The sequence below is a fragment of the Rattus norvegicus genome, chromosome 4 (genome assembly GCF_036323735.1).
Source record: "Rattus norvegicus strain BN/NHsdMcwi chromosome 4, GRCr8, whole genome shotgun sequence".
Lineage (NCBI taxonomy): Eukaryota > Metazoa > Chordata > Mammalia > Rodentia > Muridae > Rattus > Rattus norvegicus.
The window spans coordinates 62771741-62796674 of record NC_086022.1 but is presented as its reverse complement, the minus strand read 5'-3'; the positions used below and the strand labels follow the sequence as shown (position 1 = coordinate 62796674).

Below are 24934 nucleotides of genomic sequence, written 5' to 3'. Positions count from 1 at the left end.
CCTTTTGTGGCAGGGGAGGTAAGTCTATATCTAAGTGCTTTCATGCACATTTGCCTGTGAGAAGGGCCCGACTGAGTTTTTTCTAGAGTTTATAAAAGTTCATAGAAAGAATAAACTTGAGAAACAACACTCTGTTCTGTCTAAAAGCCCGTTAGAACTATAGGTCATATTTAAATTACCCTTCACATTTTTATTTCCTATGGCTCCCTTTAGTACTTTTAACTTCCATTCTTGGGTTTTAAATTCTCTGAAAATCTCCCCTCAACCCATTCCAAGAGCAATACCTTTCTCTTGAGCTACTGAATGCAGGCACAGATCAAGAAACCCTTGAACTTTAAGGAAAGAATGCCTTGTGGTTCCCACAACTACAATAATGCACTAAGACTGCTGTCCAGCAGTTAAATTACAGCTCTTCGCTTGAAGGGGCTCGAGACCCCAAAAGTACAACAATGCCAAGCAACCAGAGCTTCCAGGGACTAAGCCACTACCTAAAGACTATACATGGACTGACCCTGGACTCTGACCCCATAGGTAGCAATGAATATCCTAGTAAGAGCACCAGTGGAAGGGGAAGCCCTGGGTCCTGCTAAGACTGAACCCCCAGTGAACTAGTCTATGGGGGGAGGGCGGCAATGGGGGGAGGGTTGGGAGGGGAACACCCATAAGGAAGGGGAGGGGGGAGGGGGATGTTTGCCCGGAAACCGGGAAAGGGAATAACACTCGAAATGTATATAAGAAATACTCAAGTTAATAAAAAAAAAAAAAAAAAAAACAAAAAAAAAATTACAGCTCTTCCTGCTGGTCACTGTTTAGCCTGTCCATTTCTGGAAAAGGCTTTCTTCCTTTTCTCATACAATAGGTAAGAATTTTCACTAATATTTAGGCTGTAAATTACATCTTACAAAAGCCACGCTGTTCTCCTATGACATTCTTTGTATTAATTAAGGCTATTCTTCATCCTACATCTACCTTTCAAAATGTACTCTTACATAAAAGTCAAAAGTCATTTTAGGTAAATGTTAAGTAATGAATGTTGCATTCCTGAATAATGAGGCCCCTAGCAACATCACTTGAATAATTATTCCTAGTTATTTCTAGCTATAGGCAAGAAAAGCAGGTTTTTAGCGTGGAATCTAATTCCAAGAAAACAGCCAGTAACAGGTAAAATGTTAAGTGTTTGTATGCACACAAAGGGCCAAGCGGATGCTACTCTGCCCACCCTTCTTCTACAATAACACCAGACTGACTACTTAATAAGTTTGAAGAAATCTGCACTGAACTCACCTCATTTTCTCCTTGTGGAGAAACATGGCCAAGCTTGGCATGCATGGCACAAGTCTTGAATCTGTATCAAATAACTCCAATCAATGTCAATGCCATCATAACAGGCAACCATGAGACTGGCAGAATCTATGGACTCTGAGGCATCTCTTTTTAGGCAATTTTATAGTGTATTCAATAATAACAGGATCAAGAATTTTATTATGCACATTACTTGATCTGATTGGTCATAGATGGCTTTTCATTCACAATACTTTTTTAATCTAGAAAAGAATTCCAAATGGACTTAGCAAATGTAAAATGTTCAAATCACTTGGGAAGAAAGTCAAAGTCATCTTACAGCATGCATTTACCCCAAGGGACATAAATTCTAATAATATAATCTAAATGGACATATAGAAGCAATGTCAAAATGGGAGGTGATGCATGAATACGAACCCATCTTCATCTGACTTGTGCTACATTAAAACATATTCCCACACCATCAAGTACATGCCTTTAAATGTTAGCCATACTATGGTGTTCCTATATTCAAAAACTTACTTCTAAAGGCTACAGAAAATATATAGCACACATTTCAAAACAAACATGTATTTGGGCCAAGTGTCCATCAGTACATTATAGCCAAGCACACCCTAAGGCACCAGCCACACACACACACACACACACACACACACACACACACACACACACACACACATCACAGGCCAGCTCTCTCACATCTCTTGTCACTCTCAGGACTTCACTTTGTTCTCACTGGACTGGTCCTCCAGCTGCCTCAGGATTATTGCATTTGCTATCCTCCTTCCTCACAGTCCCCTTACAGACTCTCTTCTTCATCCTTTAAGATACTGGTCTTCCCTGACCAACTTAGTTAAAAGAGTAAAGCCAGGCAGTGGTAGTGTACACCTTTAATCACAGCACTCGGGAGGAAGAAGCAGGTGGATCTCTGAGTCTGAGGTCAGCCTGGCCTACAGAGTTAAGTACCAAGCCAGTCAGTACTACACAGAAAAACTTTGCTTCAAATAAAAGAAAAGAAAAGAAAAGAAGAGAAGAGAAGAGAAGAGAAGAGAAGAGAAGAGAAGAGAAGAGAAGAGAAAAGAAAAGAAAAATCGCTAGTCACTATTTTGCTCTTTTTCTTTTATTACCATGTACTCTGTTTATTCTGATTAGAAGGTAAACTAAAACTTAAACTCTCTTTCACTCCTGTACTCTAGAGCCTAGAACAGCAATCTCTGCATAAGGCAGACATCCAAGATAGACACTAAACAAAAGCTTGCACAAGCTACCTGTATTCGTTTCTACACACTACCCTCATGTCAGCGCCACGAGGGCAGGATGGCTGGTGCATCACCAGCACCCACAGCTAAGCCACTCAAGGGATATGTGCGCACTCCAGCTTCTTTACACTGCTTTGCTAGAGAACAGAAAGAAAGCTACACAGATCTGAGTGCCATCAGCTTGCTGTGTAGCCCTAGAATAATGCAGCCTGGTGACAGCTGACTCGTCCACGGCTTCACCTGAGACAAGCACATACCTGCACTTGGTATATAACCTGAAGTGCAAGCAAAATACAAAAGTGACATGGGAAGATAGCCTGGAAAACATGACTGCTTCTTCAGTCATTAAAGAAACAATCTCCTTATTTCATGATACAAAATTATCAAAGTACGGAATACAAACAAATTTACTTCCATTTTTCAGCATTTTTCCTTGCTTTTTAATCTAATATTAAAGTGGGGTTTCTTTTACAAGTTTTCATTCTGCACTTCTCATCCAAATAGTGGCACCAACTCCTAACACTGAATCAGGTGGCATTTACTTTCTTGGAAAACTAGTATAATAAAAGCTTCTCTTTTGTTGTTATTTTGTTTTGTTTTGTTTCTTCCTTCCCTCAGAACTTATACTTCAGTATACTGAAAGTAAGAATGATACAGAGAAACAGAGTGTGGCTTCTATCACAAATACAATATTCTCAAGACCAGGCAGACGCATTCTATTGGCAGCAATGATGCTGCTGTGCGGATGGATGCTGCATGGCAGGAACAGAGCAGCGATCACTGCTAAGACCTCCCTGGAGAGTAGGACAATGTCCGTCCAGCCAAGCAAACTAATCAGAAACACAAATGCTAACATGTCCCTCACCCCTACTGTGACAGCCTAGGCGAAGCCAGAAGGTCAGCAGTGCTTGACATTCATTTCCTGGTCTCTGTCAAGCTTCGTATAGTGGGTAGAAAAGGACTAGAGTTGTTTTAAATAAGAGCAACTCATCTACAGTCTCACCCAGTTTCACATACACACATAGGAGGAACCCACCACATCTAAAGGCAACGAACTATAGCACTGCTTTCTAACTTAGCCAATTACTCTTTAAATGCAGAGACCGCTCAAAAAAGGCCCAGGGCTTACTGGTTCCAGAGCTGAACTCTAAGAGGCTGAACCTCACATTCACAGTGTCTGAGTATAATTTATGCACTGCTTACAGAATCATAGTAAAAGGTCTGGAGGACCAGAAAGAACATAACAATGCCAAAAGCACAGCTGGTCCTGGGCAGGAACAAGCCAGGGAGTCCTCTATGTCTCACAGTCCAGAGAGCAAGTCCCAAACCAGAGTCTGCACAGGGCATAATCTCCCGGAGGTGCTTGAGGGGCAGTTGCCCTGCACGCCTCACTGCAATACTACAGAAGCAGAGATCTCACCCACCCGCTTCCTAGCATGCTGGGATTCTGCAATGTCTCATCTCTGGTTTTTAAAGGTAAAAAAGGCACTGCTTGAACATTTACTAGGAAAAAAAATGTGCCAATAAAGGCTTTAGAGTCAGAGAGTCCTTAGTTCACATTCTAAATCCGTTGTGATAATAGATACAACCTGTTTTGTAGTTCTATCTATACGTGTGTGTGTGTGTGTGTGTGTGTGTGTGTGTGTGTGTGTGTGTGTGCATGGTATGTGCATATGTGCACATATCTGTGCAGGTGTGCATGCATGGATATGTATAACAGATCATACCTGGCAAAAAAAAAAGTCAGCATTCAACACAGGTAGCAATTACTGTTACTTACCAAAGAACAGTACAGAACAGTATTAAAGGAGAGCTATAAAAGCTCAGGAAATGGCTCATGGGCAGCACCTGCTGCAAAAGCATGGTCACCTGTGTTCAGATCCACACCACGTAAAGACTGGGCATGGCACCATGTGCCAGTAACTAGATGGTAGAAGGACATAGACAGTAAAGCCTTGACGTTTGCTGGACAGCCAGTCTAGCTAAACCAGGGAGCTTCAGATACAGTAGGACCTTGTCTCAAAAAACTAAATTGGAAAGTAATAATGAAAGACACCGATGCTGACCTCTGACTTCTGTACAGACAAGGAGATACAGATACACGCACACACCCATGCACACAAACACTTAACACAGCTTTTTTTTGAGTAGTTCATCCCTTTGGCAAAATATAAAAGCACCTAACAGAAACTCACTTGTCCTTTAGGCACTAAAGGCTGGGTACCCAGGAAACAATAGCTATTTAAAACTCCAGAAAATGTCTTCATGAATCGCACTGGTCAAGGGCCATTAGATAGGCATTACTGTGTGGTATAGCTCCAAGCCACACCTGTAGGGGAAGATGACCAGTGTCAGTTAGAAAGGAGGCTCACCTGCTTGATTTTATTCCTGGAGTTAGTGATGCGTTCTGTGATGCTCTGGTATGTGCGAATGGCTGTTGTCAATTCTGTGTAGTGCTGAACGATCAATTCATCCAGGTCACGGTCACACTTCTCATAGGCTTCTTCAAGGCGACCTTTCTCATTTTCTCGGTCTTCAACATCATCACTGGTAGACAGAGTCCTGGTGAAGACAGAATTTGTCAAGCTGTCTCAAACTTCAAAGCAACAATAAGAAGAACAGTATAAAGTCAATGCACAAGCACATTCATTCTACAAACTAGGAAATGAAGCGACTTAACAGAACATACAAAATAACCTTCAAAGTTGATTTCAGCCCCACATCAGTACACGCACAGGCTTCCCTGGCCACAGATGCCATCCTTCACCCAGTCTCGGAACCCTGCAATGGTTTTAATCAGAGAGCAGGCGGGCATGCAAACGTAAGAAAGCTGAGCCGCTCTTGATTTGTTTGAACCATAATTCCTACCAGCTCGGCTCAGCTTACAACTCAGGCTAACAAGGCCTACAGAACATCTAGAGAAAGGGCCCTTCCCGAGCTCAGGACACTGACACAGAGAGCTGAGAGTCTCAGACACTTCTGGTATCTGTGGAAGCAAAAGGCATGGTAAATGCTTCTGCAGCTGTGTCCACGGGCAACAAGAAAGAGCCATCCCTGAAGCCACACTTCCCTCAAGACTTCTCGTTAGGGGAGATAAATATTATTGTTTAAGTCCCTTCTAGATAGCCTTCTTTCATATGTGGATGAAGGGAGAAAATTTCTCACACCAAGAAACCACTTTCTAAAGAGCCCGTGTGAATGGCCTGACGTTGCACAGAGCTCCCAGCAGCCTAGGAATAAGGTCATGTTAATTCTAAAATCTGTTAAAACAGCAATAACCTAAGCGGCACTACAAGACACTGCCTGCATTCACTATCCTTCCACAGCACCAACAAGACTGATAGGAATCAACAGCAACCAGACAATGAGATAGGTGCACTTATTAAAAATCTCTCAATAACTCAGTTTGATACATGGGCCACAGATCTTTGTTCCCTCCATTATCTTTCTTGGATAATTTTTTTTAATTTAGTATTATAATAAAGAAACCTTTCCCTCTTATCTGCTCACCGTGGTAATTTAGAGTTTCATTAAATTCCCTCTGATTTGTCAGCTTATACATTCAGCCTAGTTTATTTCATTTATCTTTTTTAATTTAGGGAGGGGGATATTTTAGGCTCTCAATGATGGATGCAATCAATTATAAGTCCATCATTAGAACTGCTTTCAGAGATGGTCTGTCAGCAAATCAATCACATACCCACCTCCAGATACTTTCGAGCAAAATACTGTACAACAGTCTTCTACAAACTGTCACTCAGAGCAAGGGGTCTTAATTCATGAGCCACACAATATATAAAACTTCCTTTTCAATTTAGAGGGGAATTCAGAAACCTGTCTGTGGCTTCAATGTACTTTCTAAAATGAATTCTGTAAATGTGTTAGGGATGCCAAGAGATCAAGTGTTGCATGAAATGAAACAGTCCTGGGAGCTAGGAAGGGCAGTCCCAGGCCAGACCCTATTTCCTCATCTGTAAACTGGTGATTCTAAGCCCAGTGGTTTTCACTGTTGCTTTTGGGTAGAAAACACACAAGTATTTAGCTAACAAAGTAAATCAACTTGATCTCAGATGGAGAGCCAACAAAATCACCTTTGATATTTGTCTCAGAGTACCTTAGCATGTTTCTCTGCTGTTTTTTATGATATATAACTTTGCTCTTTAAATCTGAAGTCTTCCAGTATACTACTCTAAAGAACAATCAAGAAATGCTTTCAATTTATCAACTGTCCCATAGGTAAGAGTCTCTGGATATTTAACTCCATCACTTCTGCAGAGCTACACAGCATGAGCCTGCCATTTTCACAGTGACTTCCATGTCCTCCTTCCCATCACACACACACACACACACACACACACACACACACACACACACACACACAGCTATTTGTGGAAGGAAACATGCCAAACATCTCTCACACTATTTACCTTAACTAGTCAGAAGTACCATTAAGGAAAATGTCAGGCCCAGGGAGGACACCTTCTCTTCTCTGGCATGAGCTGTCACCGCAATGCATTACCAGATCATTAGGAGTTACTTACAAAAGAGAAAGGGTTACTAAAAAGAAGATTAGGAGTAAATTGAGTCCACAGGGGATCTTTTCTCCTATTTTCATTTCCAGAGGAAATATTTATATAAGAAATATCCTGTGCCAAGTTTAACTCACACTGAGAGATCATCCTCTTTCTTTTGCTGTAACCTGGGATGAAAGACAGTTTTGTCTTTGGTCAAACACTACTATAAAACTCACAAATTGTTACAGTATCCTTTTTTAGTGAAGAGAAAGGCAGTGAGATAATGAAAATAATAAAGACCTCCAAAATTTAGAGAGGCTTGCAGATGCCAGAACCCATTTTATCAGATGTCCGCTCATGTTGGACTGCAGCCTTTTGTCTTCCAGTCCTCTTTCACACTAGAAGCAGCTAGGCTTTGAAGGGGCTAAACAATTTCCCCACCTCATGCAGTGAGAATGGGAGATCCTAGAAGAATCCAACAAGTTTGTTTATAGGTTTGAACAACTGCAGAGTAATTAAAACCTGTCTCTGAATTATAACTGCCAAGGTCGGGCGCCCTATTCCACTATATCTACTACCCAGAGGACCTCAGTAACTGAGTCTTATTTTGTTCATCTATAAAAAGGAAGGCAGATATTCCTTCCAGGATGGAGGTGTTAAGCAAATCAAACAAGGCCTCCTATCCCTTTATCAGTCAAGAAATGCTGGCCATAATTATTAGCTATCATTGCTACAAGAACGGTTTCGGTTTGGAGGGGTTTTTATCTTTGTATGTTTGTTTGTTGTTTGTCTTGAGGAAGTTATTTGGGGTTTTCATTTTCTAAGACAGTGGCTTGCTATGGAGCTCAAGCTGGCCTACCACTCACTCTATGGCCCAGGCTGACCTCTACTGTCCTCCTGCCTCTACCTCCCAAGTGTTATACTTTACAGACAAGCACCACCGCACCAGGGCACTACAATGCAATTAGAAAGAAAAAAAAAAAAAACCCTCCATCCTGGTGGACAGTCTGTGCTGATGAGTAGACTTCACACCTCTACTGGTGAAATGTTAATGCTGAGCCCAGAAATGTATAGATCCCCCACTGCCCCATGTCAGCACATAGGCAAGGAAGTAAACATGAGGCCCAGAGCACAAACAGAAACAATGCAACAGCCATTTAATGAGCAAGCCTGTGACAATCCCTAAGACAGTACATTGAGTTGGACAAAATCGACCCCTTTTCTGATGAACACGCAGAGCTCAGAGAAGGGGAAATGGGCACATATCACACACGCATGCAGCCTAGCCTACTTCTACCATACATGTGAACTGCTACATTCCCTGCCTCACCTCCTGAGCTGAGAACGTCACCCTAACTGTGTGATCGCTCACCTGTAAGAAAGCAGAGGTTCTAAAGATGAAAGATCCACATGGGCCCACTACAGTTTTTTCTCTCTCTTTTATTTTTATTTGTTTTTGTTTTTGTTTTTTTTTAATTTTTAAGAAACACTGTTGGACCTGACAAAATGGTTAAAAAGAACAACAACAAAAAGACATAAGAAGGAACATGATATAAACTTGACACTCCAAGATGCATCCAAATTACACAACCACTCTTTAGCTTTTGCTCTGCCCCATTTCACATAAACTGTGATCACGATTTACGAAGTGCTGCTGAGTGAACACTGGAGCACAAAATGCTAAACTAGACTGCAGTGAAGCCGGATGCAGAGACATTTCTGGATCACTAACAATTTTTCACTACGACACCACTGGTATTTTACATGATGAATTATATCTCTAACCATGACTAATTAATCCACAGGAAGGAATGTGTTCACCTAACAGGCTGAAGGGTCCACCAAACGCTTCTAGCAGGAACAAGGATGGTAGATGTTTGCAGCAGATTCACAAGCTACCAGCTCCCAGTGAATCCCACAGACAAACATAAAGATCTGGAGACTGAAAATGGAATTTGTCGGTTTCTTTTCTTTTCTTTCTCTTTTTCCTTTTATAACACTAGCTTTAGTCTTTCAGTTGGCCAGTAAAATGCTGTGAGAGGAAAATGCACACTTACCATCAGAAATTCCTTCTTGGAGCAATTTTGCTCTCTTTGGATTTAATAGAGTAATGGAGTCCAGACAGAAGCAAGCACATGAAAGTCAATGTCATGTTTTAAAAGATCAAAGGAAACACAAACAGAAGGGAAAGTGCACCTATGAAAATCGGGTTACTCACCAAGACAACCCATCATCACCAAAGCATGGACTTTCAGCCACAGACAGAGAAAAAGAAAAAAAACAGCCAAACCCAGTCTGCTGCCAGGAACACACCAGATCCTTCTTAGGCCCCTCGGCAAACATATCACACCGAGGCATTTGAGGTTTGCAGAAGGAGCTCAGTGGACAGCACTTGCCTAGCATGTGCAAGGGTCCTGAGTTCAGTCCACAACATTGCATTTCTGAAAAAACACTTTTCTTTCCCCATTCCATTTACCTGTGCGAAAGTAAAACATTAGCCAGATACAGTGACACAAAACTTTAATCCCAACAGAGGGATTAAAGACAAAGGCATGTGGCTCTTTGTGTGGTAGTTCAAGGGCGGCCTAGGCTACACAGAGAGAGTCTGTCAAAAAGAAAAAAAAAAAAAAATGAGGAACATATGAGTTTATAAACCGAGTTAGTTATAGTAACCTCACTGCTTTAGGGTGGTAGCGGCAGGAGGCTCAGGAGTTGAAGCCAGCCTTAGCTAAAAGTGAATCTGTGGTCAACCTAGGCTATAAGAGACTGTCTCAAAAAATAAAGCAAGCAAAATCAAACAGTTCTCAAAAGTAAAACCAAAGACTTAAATAGGGATTTGCAGTGGGGAAAAGTGGCATCACCCTATAATCTCAGACACTTAGAGAATAAAACAGGAGGATCATGACTTTGGGGTCAGCCTGGGCTACACAGTAAGACTCTGGCTTGGAAAAAGAAATTCTTAGTAAACAGAAACAAACAGAATTCTGCAATCCTAGTGAGTACCTCAGTCTCTCCAGTATGTTTTTCCTTGTAAAACAGGCTAGAGAATAGAACTCCTGCCTCTCTAGGATGTTTTAAGGACTGAAGAAGTGTGGGGAGAAAGATGGAATGCTGACTCACATTATAGAAGCAAAATAAATTATCTATGATTCCCAATACCATCAGCTCAAAGCCCCTCAAGCTCTGAGTTCCAGTTCCTATGACTCTGTTATGAACTCGGATCAGACCTTTCCTCTGCATTCTCACAGTGCCTGGCACATTAAATGTTTAGTAAAAGCTACAGAATGAGCAACAGCAAGATGCAGAATGTAGAAGGTCATGCAGGACAGCTCCCTGACCGAGACAACTGCAGTGGAATGGCCTCACTGGAAGTCATACATTCTTATGAGTCCCCAGGAAGGAAAGCAGCAGTTACAGTTACGACGGCCCTGTCAGTTCACTGACTCATTCAACAGCGTTTTCTAAGCAGGTCACTTACCAGGCAGACTAAGTGGCTAGACAAACAGCAGTAGTAACTAACCAGCCCTTCCTCAAGAAGTTAACATGTCAGCTTGGAGAGGCAGACCATAAAGTAGGTAGGTAAGCAAGTGAAGCAAGCAGAGGCAGAAGCTGAGGTACAGCAGAAACATAATGCCTCCCACACTCAAAGCAGCAAGGGCACAATGGTATCATGTGAACAGATCCGTCATGAAGACATCCTCTGTGAGAAAGCTGTCCTAGGGAGGGAAGGTGCCAGGCCACAAAGGGAAACAAATTCTAACTGCCATGGGGAGGATCCCACTGCAATCATGGTGGCTACCAACTGCTAATGTGGAAGTGACAACAGTGAGGTCAGTAATCAGACCAGACACAGTTCTGCCAGCTTTTCTCTGGGTATCACTGAAGCCACTACTTAGGGGTGATAACTTATCAGCCAGTAACTACATTTATAATGGTTTCCTTTTAATCATATCTTATCTCTTTCAAAACACCAAGAATCAGAGATGTTTTCTCTAAGACTACAGTAAAATATACAGCTCATCATTCTATAAATGTAAAATATAAGGAAGCCACATGGTCACACTGCGTTCATAGTAAATGAGTTCCTAATCTAAATTTGAGCTTCCAAGCAGCCAAGGCAAAAAGTTCTAAGACTCCATTAGGCAAGCCAACTTTTCATTTAAAACCATCTGGGAAACATTTTACAATATAATGAAAGATACCCTCAACAATCTTCTGAAAGTAAGGTAACAAATTTTACATTAACACCTCTTCAGGAGCATAATTAAAACAAAAACAAAAAAACTAAATTCAGGCCTCCATACTCTGAAAGGCAACAGATATAATCGGAGTATTCAACTTTCCAATGACTTATTTTTCCATTCTAATCTAGGAATAAAATTTAGAAAATGTATAGAACTGGGTAAGTCATGCTCCACTAGTTTCCTCCTCTCAGCAAATCTTTTGACAGCTCGAGCCACTGGCTAGCAGCTCTCTGCAGAGCGTAGAGCACACATGTAGGTATTAAGCGTTAATGCAATAGCTAATATCACGAGTCAGTGTGATAGGCAGTGCTGAATGCACCGGCAATCTCTCCTGCCTGCACTTCCAGGTTACCTGTCTGCAGATGACAGACTCCCATTCGGGAAGCTTACAGCATTTTAACAAGGTGAGAAAAGGACCTCGCTTACTTATAAACTGATCTGAGTGCCCCACAAAAAGGCTTTTTTTTTTCTTTTTATAATACCATCACAGTACTCTATTCTACTGTGTTTAGAGAAAGAAAACAGAGGAGGTGGTGAAGTTCAGCAAGTCAGGGAAGCCTCACTGATAGGAATGCTATTCTCATGAGAAAAGCAAGAGACAGGAAGGAATCCTGTGCACACAACCAGAAGAAAGGCTCTCAGAGGAACAGAGTAAGGAGGCACCAACAACCCATTCTGATGGTGCTTTGACCTTGGACTTTTAGTATCCAAAAGAGTGAGAAAATACATCTCTAGTGTTTAGCCATCCAGTCATAGGTGTTTTGTGATAGCTGCTGTCTCAGGAAGTGCAGGCAATATTATTACAGTTTTTATTAGTTATATTCTCCTTTACCCTCTCTCTGTTGCTGTTAGTTTATCTGGGGTTTGGAGGGTTGGGTTTCCTTACACAGAGAATTTGTGATCTCAATCTCTACCTGCCAAATCCACAAACTGAGGATATGTACCACCAGGCTCAACTTGGTTGGTTAAACTCCCAAGGCAATGTTATCAATCAGCCTAAACAACACACATTCTTGGCAAATCTGCATGAAGAATTGGCTGCTTAATACAGCCATAGATGGCTAACACACTTGTTACAAGAGATAAAGGTAAACACCTAAATCTTGGTCACCGTACAGAACGAACAGAACTGAGCCATATTTTCTGAAAGCTGATAATGGGCTTTACCTGTCCATTAAGGCCCCACTGAACTCTCTTCCAGAAATAATACAAACAAAGAAAACAACTAATGAAAATCCTCTTATGCAACTAAGAAAAACTAATTACAAGTACACCTTCACATATCCAAAAATCACTAATCAGCAACCAACAGAGCACCATCTACAACAGGAATCAAGTGCCTCGGCCACCCCCTTTCTGAGAAGTACTCCAGGTGGGCCTAAGAGACTAACCAGATGCTGCAAAGTTCCTGAGCTTCTTATCATCCAGAACCTCAACCCCGCCACCACAGATACCTTCTCTCCAACACAAGAGTACAAAACAAGAACTGAACTTGAGGTGGACTAGTGTCCCAGCCTGACTCCAGAAAGTGAAAACTGAGTGTTCCATTAACTGTCTTTTCAGAAGAAAATGTCTCTTTTTGTTAGCGATCCCAACACAAGGGGAAAAGTGTCCAGAGCTGATGTGACTCTTCCAGCATCAATCATGCTTCTTCCCACACTGCTGTTACATATCAGTTCTACCCAACACTTGCTGGATACTGGAGTCACACCCTCTTTCCAAAAAAGAACCCAGTTCATCTCATACATAGCTGACGGCAAAATACACCTACGTCCAGCAGGGAAGTAAAGACAGCTCTAGGCATGAGTAGAAAGAAACTCAAAGCCATGGAGAAGAGACTGAAGGATACAAACACACACTACACGGCTCAGTCAGAGTTCCACACTGATTATGCAAAGCAGGACACACTGATAGCGAATCATCTGTAACTTATTCCAGGGTGTTATCAAAATGAGAGGCCCTCATCATGAATCTGAGATTGAATAAAGGACCACACATTAAATAAATGCTAGAGATGTGTATCACTACATAATCACACAAGATAGATTTGATTCAAAGCAGAAGCAAATCAACACCTCACTTTCAAATCGGATTTTATTCTATTCAATTATACACTGTGATGTCTTGTTTCTTAATTATGATTCATTAGAGCCTTTGAAACAGAGGATAATCCCATCCCAACTGATAGCAATTCACAACGACAAGTCCCTCTGAAAAAGTTTTCTCGTGCATATGAACATCCCTTAACAATGCAGAGAGACTTGTAAAGCCTCAAGTGACAGGAAACAATGTCTGCTTTAAAGTCATTTGAAAACTCACTAGTGTCTGGCTGTAGACAGCACTTAGAGCCAATTACTACACCAGCATGTGTGTGTATGGTGCTTCAATAGTGCAATTAACTCATACACAACAGTACTGGAGACCAAACGCTATAAATTGCTTAGGCAACAAAAAAGGCCATTATTGAAAATTAAGTAAAATCACTCGACTCAAGCATAAAACTCAGTTTACAGCTGACAAAGTCAACTTAAAAATCTATCTCTTGGGCTGGAGAGATGGCTCAGCGGTTAAGAGCGCTGACTGCTTTTCCAGAGGTCCTGAGTTCAAATCCCAGCAACCCCATGATGGCTCACAACCATCTGTAATGAGATCTGATGCCCTCTTCTGGTGTGTCTGAAGACAGCTACAGTGTACTTATATATAATAAATAAATAAATCTTTTAAAAAAAATCTATCTCTGTCTCACTTCCTTATAAAGTCTAGTATCCTCAGAAAGCATTGTCCACAGACAGCCTCACTTCTTGGTGAGTTCCTCACAAGAGATATTTTATACTTCTGACAGATATTATATAGAGAAATACATAATGGAAATTGGCAATAGGCTTCTTAAATGCAAAGATCCATGAGGCTTTAGAACACAGGTGTCATGGAGAAATGACAAGATCTAAAGCACTGGTTCCCACCATCCTAAAACTGCAACCCTTTAATACAGCTCTCATGCTGTGAGGATCACCAACCATAAAATTATTTCACTGATACTTCATAACTCTAATTTACTACTGTAATGAATCATAATGTAAATATGAGGTGAAGGAAATCTGACATATGACCCCTGTGAAAGGATGGTCCAACCCAAGTCATGGCCCACAGGTTGAGGACCACTGATCTAAAGAGTATCATACAGTGCTTCAGTCCTTCTTAAAAAGAGGGAACAAAATACTCACAGGAGGAAATACAGGGACAAAGAGTGAAGCAGGGACTGAAGGAAAGGTCATCCAGAGACTGCCCCACCTGGGGATCCATCCCATATGCAGACATCAAACCCAGTCACTATTGCTGAGGCCAAGAAGTGCTTGTTGACTGGAGCTAGATATGGATGTCTCCTGAGAGGATCTGCCAGAGCCCTATTGATACAGATGAGGATGGTTGCAGCTAACCATCGGACTGAGCAGGGGACCCCAATGGAGGAGTTAGAGAAAGGACTGAAGAGCTGAAGGAGCTTACAACCCTATAGGAAGAACAACAATATCAACCAACCAGACACTCCCCAGAGCTCTCAGGGACTAAACCACCAACCAAAGAGTACACATAGAGGGACCCATGGCTCCAGCAGCATATGTAGCAGAGGATGGCATTGTCTGGTATCAATAGGAGGAGAAGCCCTTGGTCCTATGAAGGCTCATTTCCCCAGTGTAGGGGAATGCCAGGGCGTTGAGGTGGGAGTGGGTGGGCGGGAGTGGAAGCAACTTCATAAAAGCAGGGGGAGAAGGAAGAGGGATGGAAGAGTGGGGGAAAGGGTATTAACATTTGAAATGTAAATATATAAAATATCCAATAAAAAATTAATTAAAAATGGGAAAAAAGAATATTATACAGTATTTCTGTGATTAATTAATCTGCTAAGTAAACACTCTGCCTCCAGCCTTGACAAATACACTTTTATGGATTTTTTTACCATATTTTTAAATTGGTCAAAATTTCTGATAGCAAAATTTAAATTTAAAAGACTTGTCAAAAAATTCCACCTTCAACAAATAGTGCCACATTCCATATGGCTTCATCTATCCCTGACTGGCTCCAATCCTCTTCCCCAACTACATTAGCAAAATCCCAGGCATGATTTGTATTGGTGTGTATTTCATTATACAAATGGTCATCTTAGCAGCAATTCTTATTTAAACTTTAAAGAGGTATTTTGTTTAATGGTGTGTGTATGTGTGTGTGTGTGTGTGTGTGTGTGTGTGTGTGTGTGAACAGCATTGTTTTAAATGAAAAACAAACAATATCTTTTGGATTCATAAATAATTTATGATCTTGCTTTTTGAAAGGGCTTCTAGTAGCAAATTCAGAAAAAAATTCTCATAAAAATCTTGAAATGCATAATTGTTTTTATCGACACTACCAAAGGTAACACAGAAGCATTCTTTTATTACTTTGTGTCAAATTGTGAGTTCTCAGTGTCTTCAAGGCTGAATTCCTAGCAGATAAAGGACTGGCTTCTACTCGCTCTAAGGATCAAGGTCCTAACTCATTGCATAGCAGTAAACCAGTTAACGAACTGTAAGCAGCAGCAGACTCTGAGATGTCTCCAACAAAAGGCAGAATTCCCCACTACCAACAGCCTCCAAGATCAGACCAGTAATAAAAGACTCTGAAGCCTGAGCTGCCCAGAATGGCCACATTAAACACCAGACCAACACTGCTGCAGGTGGCAAAAGAGCTACAGCTTTAAAGAACTGTAACACGCTTCAAGGAGTGTTTCAGAGTCCTAACGAACTGTTACAGAAGTAAAGGTTTAATGAGATGCAAAATAGGGGTTGGGAATTTAGCTCAGTTTAACGAGCACAGGGCCCTGGTTTTGGCCTCCAGCTTTGAATTTGTCTGTCTGTCCATCTGTCCATCTGTCTGTCTGTTGTACAATAGATTGGACCCATGACCTGAAGAATACCAGGCAGGTACTCTTAGATTTAGTAAAACTCAAGTTTCTAACCAAAGATACTACAGACACTAGAAATAAAGCAGTAGCATTTGACTCTGTGCTTCAAACTATGCAAGGCCTTTCTATGCCTCGTCTCATTTCATGTCCCCAACCACACCAGATCGTCACCATCCCATTTCATAAGTGGAGAAGTAAGACTGGGGCGGTGGGAGGCTGAGGAAGTGATTCAGAGATTACGGGCTAGTACATTTTTCTTAGCTACCCTAACCACACCCTCTCAGTAAAGGATGTGACCAGACATATCTATAAAGGCATGGGTTGAACAACTTGATGGTATTACCCAGTAATAAAACTACATGCCTCAAAGCTTTCAAAAAGTTCCAACATTAACAATGAGTCCTGAAGCTAGAAACCAAGACTTAGTTCCCCAAGATACTAACTCTGCATGTATAACCAGAAATTGGAACATTTTCTTCTCATTTCTGTAAACGCAATTACCAGCGGTCCCAGGACCCCCTCAAAGGGTTTGTTCTGTTTCTGGCCAGGCTCTCATGCACCACCACACCCAGTTTAGGCTGGGGATCAAACCCAGGGCTTTGTGCTAGGCAAGTACTCTACCGACAGGGTTGATCAACAGTCCTGACACTCTTTATTCTGATAGTGATTTACAAATAGCAATGCATCATGGAGGGGAACAGGGCTGAGAGAAACAAAGACTGAGAAACCTAAAGACTACTTTGAGTTAGGCTCAGATGAAGAGAGGAGACCAGAAGTATCCATGCCTAACACAGCTCTTGGGGCCCAGCTAAAGGCAGAGTGACCAAGCTCTTCCTTCCACAAACTGTCACAAATCTCAAAGGTCTCTATTCAAAGTCCACATCAAAGCCTGGTCCTCTCAACAAATCTTACTTTGAATTAACTATGGGCTGACCAAAATATCCTCTGCAGAGGAAGGAAGGAATTTAATAGGAGCATACAATAAAGGATTTTCTATATTTCTGAAATTCCAACTTCTGTGAAGAGATAAAAGTTGATGAAAATGTGAGCTTTCAACTGCATTCAAACCTCCTTGACATCTGCGACCAGCCTGTCTGCAAAGGCTGTGCTCCAAGGTTTCAATAAGTTCTCCACAAGTCACACCCAGAGTTTGTCTCTCCAATTAAACTGGCTATTTGCAGGCTGACATACAAAGAAGGGAGAGTCAATGCTTAATTGGAAAGCAAATCACCTAACAGTAAGTGGTAGACACATTCCCCAATTAAAAATCTGACAAGAACTCACAAAAATAAAATAACATCTCCGCAATGCCGTCTTGCTCCTTTCACAACTTCAGCTTCACACCAAACAAAAGGCTGAGGTAGAGTAATCAATAGGAAAGAAGGAAGATATGGTGTGTGGAAGAGTTTTGTGTGTGTGTGTGTGTGTGTGTGTGTGTGTGTGTGTGTGTGTAAAACATCCAAACAGGGCAGTCTACCCAGTTATTTCTGCTGTAAAGGGCCAGTGGTGACTTCAATCTACAATTAGTGGCAGTCTCCAAAGGACCAGATCACAAGCACTACCTCTTCTCACCAAAAGCCTTCCTCACAGATCTGAGACTTCTACATAGACACAACAGTGAACCATTACACACCTGACTGGCCTGAAATATGTTTACTCAGGATTTTTAAGTAATTAAATTTTTAATTTAGATATCTCAAAGTTCCCTTTATAAGAATGCAACTTTACTGTATTTCTAATTTTTTTATTTTAAATTTTCAGTGGCAGACTCTGATACTAGCAAAACACTAAGTCATTATCTAGTTAGTACTCTAGGAATGAGAACTGGCTGTGGTGGGCGAAGCCTGTACGCCCAGCATCAGCATCAGGAGGTGGAAGCAGAATAATCAGATGTTCTAGATTATCCGTGCCTAGAAAACAAGTTTGAGGCCAGGGAGGGCTATATGCAAGCCTATCTCAAAATCCACATACAAACAAAAGGAGTAAATGGCAATGAGACTGGGGCATTTCCTTTGTGTGTACTAGCTCTGTCCTTACATTAGACCTTATCTGGAGTTTAATCCGGTCCTAGTAAGTGTCTACGACGGTCGGCATTTAGTCTAGGCTCCGCCCCACAGTAACCAGACAACAGTCAGGTGTGCATAACTCACTATAAAAGGGGCTGCTTGCCCCCTCCTCACTCTCTTGCTCTCTTCTCTTCTCCTCTTGCTCTTGCCTGCAGAGGCCCCTCTTTCCCCCACACAACTACCAAGCCTCCACCAAACATATCCCTGGCTTCTCTCTTATCTTTTTATAAAACAACAACAACAATAAAGTTCTTCTCTTCAAACTATGAAAAATAACATTTTAGCCAAGTGTGGTGGCTCACATCTTTACTCCCAGCACTTAGAAGGCAGAGCAAAGACATCTTTGCCTTCAAGGCCAGCCTGGTGTACAGAGCAAGTCCAAGCCAGCCAAAGCTATAGATCTTATCTCAGACAGACAGACAGACGGATGGACGGATGGATGCAATATAAATTGTTACAACATAAAGCCTGGTATAGAAATGGTATTTTTATACATTGGAAGAGAACTGAAAGAAATTTTTAAACATCCAAAAACCAGAAGAAAAACTCAGTGACATAAAGACGTAAAGGTGAACCAACCAAACTGTTTAAAAGACAGTGGATTCTATCTAACCTATTTTGTGACAAAAATAACAGGTCTAGGGCAATAAGAAAGAGCTAGCATGCGCCAAGTACCCTTTCAGGAATACTCGGACTTTATAAACACAAACCTAAAATGGGTTTTCCTTTGTGAGGCTTGCTGCCAAAGCAACCAGAAAAGGGCTAGTCTTCTGAGAGAATCTGAGAAGAGTTAAGGACAGAGGGAGGTAACGAAAGTCCATGGGAGGGCCTGAGAATAAAGGCTGTGCTGTGTAAGAGAAGCAGCATGGAGGGCACGAGCCCAATAGACCTGAGGAGCACAAACTTCAGAAGGACACACAGTTACTAATGAGAAACACACAGGTCCCCTCCTGTCTGCCGGTCAAGGCAGCCTCCCACCAAAAGTCCCAACAGAAGTCTCAAAGTCATGCTACCCTTCTCCTCTCACCCACTTCATGTAATTTAACCCACTGGATGAAGCACAAAAGAGAATCAGGAAGAAAACACCAAAAGAGACTGCCAACATCATCCCTCATTCCAAAGCTGTATAAAAAGAAATGTTCAAATACAAACAGCAATACTTCAGCAGCAAAAGCATCTAGTCTTGTGTTGGTATGTAAGCATGAAGCCCAATCTTTATTAAACTTGCCTAGAATGATAGGTCTGGACATACCTTAATAGCGTAACTGTAAGAAACACAATAAAGGGAACATGTCATTCATGATCTAGATTAGGAATCTAAATTAAAGCAGTAATTCACAACAAAAGTCACAGTAAAAAGGTGCCTGTGCCAAAATCATACTGAGGTGATGCAGACAAGTATGAGAGGTGGACAACCAAATAAGGTCAGGTGTGGTGATGGACACCTGTGGTCCAGGACTTGGGAGGTGGAAGCAAGAGTTCACAGTCACTCTTATCTACACAATGAGTTTGAAGCCAGACTGGGCTACTTGAGGCCATACTCAGTGGTTCTCAGCCTGTGGTGTATGTCTTGACCCCTTTCAGGTCAAATATCAAGTATGTACATTACGATTCATAACAGTAGTAAAATTACAGTTAAAAAGGAGCAACAAAATAAAAGATCTCATCTTTCAATTTTTAACTATCACATGTTGAGGCTAAATCTAACTTCCACTAAGAAATCTGACATCTAAAGCCTAAAGATTCAGAAGCACAAGGAAGAGGATGGGACATTTGTTTACAGTTGTTACTCTAACTCACTCCACTTCATGCAAGTGACCACTCCTTCCATGAATTCTGAATCTCAGTAATATTCCATCAAATTCATACTCTCCTCAAGGGTAGTATATATCTTGTCTTTGCATAACTCAGAGAGTTCATTCCTTCATTCAACAAATATGTCCTAAGTAAATGCCAGACACCACACTACATACTTATGTACTGTATAATGGAGTGTTGACTATCAGGCAGGAAACAAAACAAGTTCAGAAAAGGACCGCAAACGCTCATATTAGAACGCCAGAGAAAATTAAGACACTATTACAAATGCTCCAACTGAGGTTTTAATAGCGTGGGGGTAAATATGAACTGTATATTGTTAAATTAAGAATATTTGCCTGCAGTTACACACGAGTGTTTTCTCTTCAGGGCCTACAGAGTGTGTCATGTTCACAGACAGTTCTATTCTTTCATTTCTAAAATAAAACTGATAATAAAGACCATTCTCTTAAACTATCAGGCATAAAACCCATGGATGGGTCTTTTTCAATCAATTAAATAGTAAACTTTTAAAACCTTTTGAAGTTTGATTTACCCATTCTTCCAAGGGCTTAATACCTACCAGATTCTGGAGGACCCTGAGTTCTAATAAGATCATCAGGACAATTCCAGGGACCCTCAAATCAAAGTGAAGGAAAAGTCGAGGAACAGAGAAGCAAGGAGTGTTTGTTTTAGAAAAATTTATGGGGTGAAATTCAAATGACAACAACGTATAAATGTGTCATAATGCATTTTATTCAGGCTGGTCTAAATTTGTTTAACGTTTCAAACATTTAAAAAAAAAAAAAAAAAAAGACCAGTAAACAGTCCACCACTCGCCCACTCCCACCTCCACTCTCACCCTAATAGTTTAGGAAAAAAGTAATGTGGAGGGCAATTTTAAGTTCTGTTTTGTTATGGTTTTAAGTAAGAGACTTGAATAAGAATGTGATAAAATAAAGAGAGATAAATAAATAAATAAAGGAAAGAAGGAAGGGTCACTTCAATAGCCAATGCTAACAACTCACACAAAATCTGAAGCTGTGACTATTCACAGGTGGTGGAAAGTGTCCAGAGTTGGACACTCTGCAACTCCTGACAGGAAACTTGGGCCTGGCCACCCAAAAGCCCAGGCCACCGCTGGCCTTCAGGAGTGCACACAGCACCTGGGTCAACCAGAACCTGTTGTAGGAATGAATGAATATACCTGAGCCTGGATTCTCCCCGAACCCAAGCAAGCCAGCTTTTAGGACAGGGAACCCAAGTAAGAGTCATGCCCTGAGGAAAAGGCTCGGGAGGTAGGGTGTCCTCCCCTTAACCCCGGCCCCAGAGAAACTGGGAGTCTTGGGGCACTGCCCGGCGGGGGGCAGCAGGCCCTGGGGAGGGGCTGGGGAGGCCAAAAGGAAGGGAAGGGCCGGCGGGCGGGACCCAGCCGCTGCCTCTTCCTTCCACAGCGGAGGGCAAGCAGCTGCCCTGATTTCACCCGGCCTCCTGCCTCCCTCACCTGATCACCGAGATGAGCAGCCCCGAGGGGTCTTTGCTTTTGCTGACTGTGCTCCTGTATTTCCCACCAGCTGCTTCTGCCGCCATCTTGGTACGGGAGCGAGAGCCAGGTGCTTGACAGGACCGGGAAAGTGTAAACGCCGCGGCTGACCCGGAACATCCACCAATGGCAGAAGAGAAGCGCACAGGCGCGGAAGTGAAAAGCCCAATCACTGGAGTTGGGAGGCGGGACTGATGCTCAGCTGGAGGCTGAGGCGCCTGTCCTCTCTATGCACCCTGGGAAACGTAGTTCTTCTACGGGTCCTGGGCATGCCTGGACGACAAACGAATGGCAACTTCATCAAGACTCCTTGCTATCTCTTTAGATCTCTTCAGACCTTAAGTTGTTTTTCAGTTTACTCCACTTTATAATTCTACACGCTTTAATTTAGTGTAGTGATGATATCAAAGTGGATATGCAGATTGTTCTATTTGAACGAAGGCCCCAAAAGAATGCTTGTGTGTGCAAAACTATTAACTTCAAATACTATTTTTAAATCAACCAAATGCAAAAGTGTACAGGCACAGAGATTTTTTTTTTCCTTTGGTATTTTCTGAGTCTGAATGTTTCTATATTCGTCTTATGTATAAGTTCACTTTTGCAGTATATCTGATATGCAACCACAAAGGATTCAAACCCATAGGCTGAGAACCATAGACCTGTTTCAACTGATACAGGAAAACCTTTTGTAGAAATTCAACGATACTTTTAAAATAAAAGCAGTCAAAAGAGTCCAAAAAAGAAGGAAACTGCATAAATATAATGGAATTTAAAAAACAAATTAACAGTATATATAATAACGAAAAATAAGTTTCTCAGATTAGGAACAAGACAAGGTTGTCCATTTCCACTGTATCTACTCGATAAAACTCTGAGAATCATAGCCAGAGCAAGAAAAAGGAGAAAAGCATCTAATTTCCAAAGATAGGAACAAAACCATCTATATTTATAGACAATACAATTTTATTCAACGTATTAAAAAGAACATAAACAAAACACTACTAAAGCTAGTATAAAAAAATTCAGCAATGTCACAGGATACAAAGTGAACAGTGAAAATTCAGAGATATTCCTATACAATAAAAAAGAGCAGTCTTGGCATCTGGCTCCTGCTCTCACGGCCATTACAGTACATCGAGCTCCATAGAGATAGCGCCGGGACAAGCGAGAGCCGGACGGGCACTGGGCGACTCTGTGCCTCGCAGAGGAAAATCAACTAAACATGGGCAAAGGAGATCCTAAGAAGCCGAGAGGCAAAATGTCCTCACATGCATTCTTTGTCCAAACCTGCTGGGAGGAGCACAAGAAGAAGCACCCGGATGCTTCTGTCAACTTCTCAGAGTTCTCCAAGAAGGGCTCAGAGAAGTGGAAGATCATGTCTGCTAAAGAGAAGGGGAAATTTGAAGATATGGCAAAGGCTGACAAGGCTCGTTATGAAAGAGAAATGAAAACCTACATCCCACAAAGGGGAGACCAAAGAGAAGTTCAAGGACCCCAATGCCCCCAGAGGCCTCCTTTGGCCTTCTTGTTCTGTGCTGAGTAACACCCAAAAATCAAAGGCGAGCATCCTGGCTTATCCATTGGTGATGTTGCAAAGAAACGAGGAGAGATGTGGAACAACACTGCTGCGGATGACAAGCAGCCCTATGGGAAGATGGCCGCCAAGCTGAAGGAGAAGTATGAGAAGGATACAGCTGCCTACACAGCTAAAGGAAAACCTGATGCAGCGAAAAAGGGGGTGGTCAAGGCTGAGAGGAGCAAGAAAAAGAAGGAAGAGGAAGACGATGAGGAGGATGAAAAGGACAAGGAAGAGGATGAAGAAGAGGAAAATGAAGATGATGAAGAAGATGATGATGAATAAGTTGGTTCTAGCGCAGTTTTTTTTTTTCTTGTCTATAAAGCATTTAACCCCCCTGTACACAACTCACTCCTTTTAAAGAAAAAAAATTGAAACGTAAGGCTGTGTAAGACTTGGTTTTAAACTGTACAGTTTTTTTGTTTTTTTGTTTTGTTTTGTTTTGTTTTTTGTATAGTTAACACACTACTGAATGTGTCTTTAGCTAGCCCTCTCCTGTGGTATTTTCAATAGCCACTAACCTTGCCTGGTACAGTCTGGGGGTGGTAAATTGGCATGGTTCTTGTTGGTGCACAGCACAAATTAGTTATATATGGGGACAGTAGTTTGGTTTTTGGTTTCTGTTCTGTTGTTGTTTTTCTTTTGGTTTTCTTTTGGGTTTTTTTTCCATCTTCAGTTGTCTCTGATGCAGCTTATAGGAAGGTTGTTCTGTTAACTGAATACCACTCTGTAATTGAAAAAAAAAAAAAGCGGCTGTTTTGTTGATATTCTGAATGCTTCTAAGTAAATACAATTTTTTTTATTAAAAAAAAAAAAGAGCAGTCTTGAAAAAGAAATGAACCTAGACGGGCATGGCAGCACACACCTGTAATCCCAGCACTTAGAAGGTAGGTGCTGGTGTATGTCTATGAGTTTGAGGTCAGCCTGTGTAAACAAGACTTCCAGAACATCCAGGACTATGTAGAAAGACCTTGGTGGATCCCGGCCCGCAGCAGCTCTCTGCTCCCAGACCCGGTGAGAGAGAGACCCAACCGCCTAGTCAGGTGGGCACTCCTGAGGCTGCAGAGCGGAAGAGACCACCAACACTGCTCACCCCTGCCCACATCCCTGGCCCAAGAGGAAACTGTATAAGGCCTCTGGGCTCCCGTGGGGGAGGGCCCAGGAGCGGCAGGACCCCTGCCGGAGACACCGCCGGACCCTGAAGGAAACAGACCGGATAAACAGTTCTCTGCACCCAAATCCCGTGGGAGGGAGAGCTAAACCTTCAGAGAGGCAGACAGGCCTGGGAAACCAGAAGAGACTGCTCCCTGCACACACATCTCGGACGCCAGAGGAAAAAGCCAAAGACCATCTGGAACCCTGGTGCACTGAAGCTCCCGGAAGGGGCGGCACAGGTCTTTCTGGTTGCTGCCGCTGCAGAGAGCCCCTGGACAGCACCCCACGAGCAAACCTGAGCCTCGGGACTACAGGTAAGACCAAATTTTCTGCTGCAAGAAAGCTGCCTGGTGAACTCAAGACACAGGCCCACAGGAACAGCTGAAGACCTGTAGAGAGGAAAAACTACACGCCCGAAAGCAGAACACTCTGTCCCCATAACTGACTGAAAGAGAGGAAAACAGGTATACAGCACTCCTGACACACAGGCTTATAGGACAGTCTAGCCACTGTCAGAAATAGCAGAACAAAGTAACACTGGA

General features: G+C 42.0%; 1 protein-coding gene and 1 pseudogene across 3 annotated transcripts in view; one reads left to right on the top strand and one right to left on the bottom strand.

Annotated features, from left to right (window-relative positions):
* The window catches only part of Exoc4 (exocyst complex component 4), a 776646-nt gene extending 754867 nt beyond the window's left edge, over positions 1-21779 (bottom strand). For 2 of the 3 annotated variants that reach the window (XM_039106944.2, XM_039106942.2), the window contains exons 1-2: positions 21623-21779; positions 4934-5123 (exon numbers count right to left, since the gene is read on the bottom strand). In XM_039106944.2, coding sequence (XP_038962872.1) covers positions 4934-5123; positions 21623-21708 — 276 coding nt within the window. In that variant the 5' untranslated portion in view covers positions 21709-21779. 3 annotated transcript variants of the gene reach the window in all.
* Positions 21780-22883: 1104 nt separating this feature from the next.
* Hmgb1-ps5 (high-mobility group box 1, pseudogene 5) lies at positions 22884-23944 on the top strand (annotated as a pseudogene).
* Positions 23945-24934: the final 990 nt, after the last annotated feature.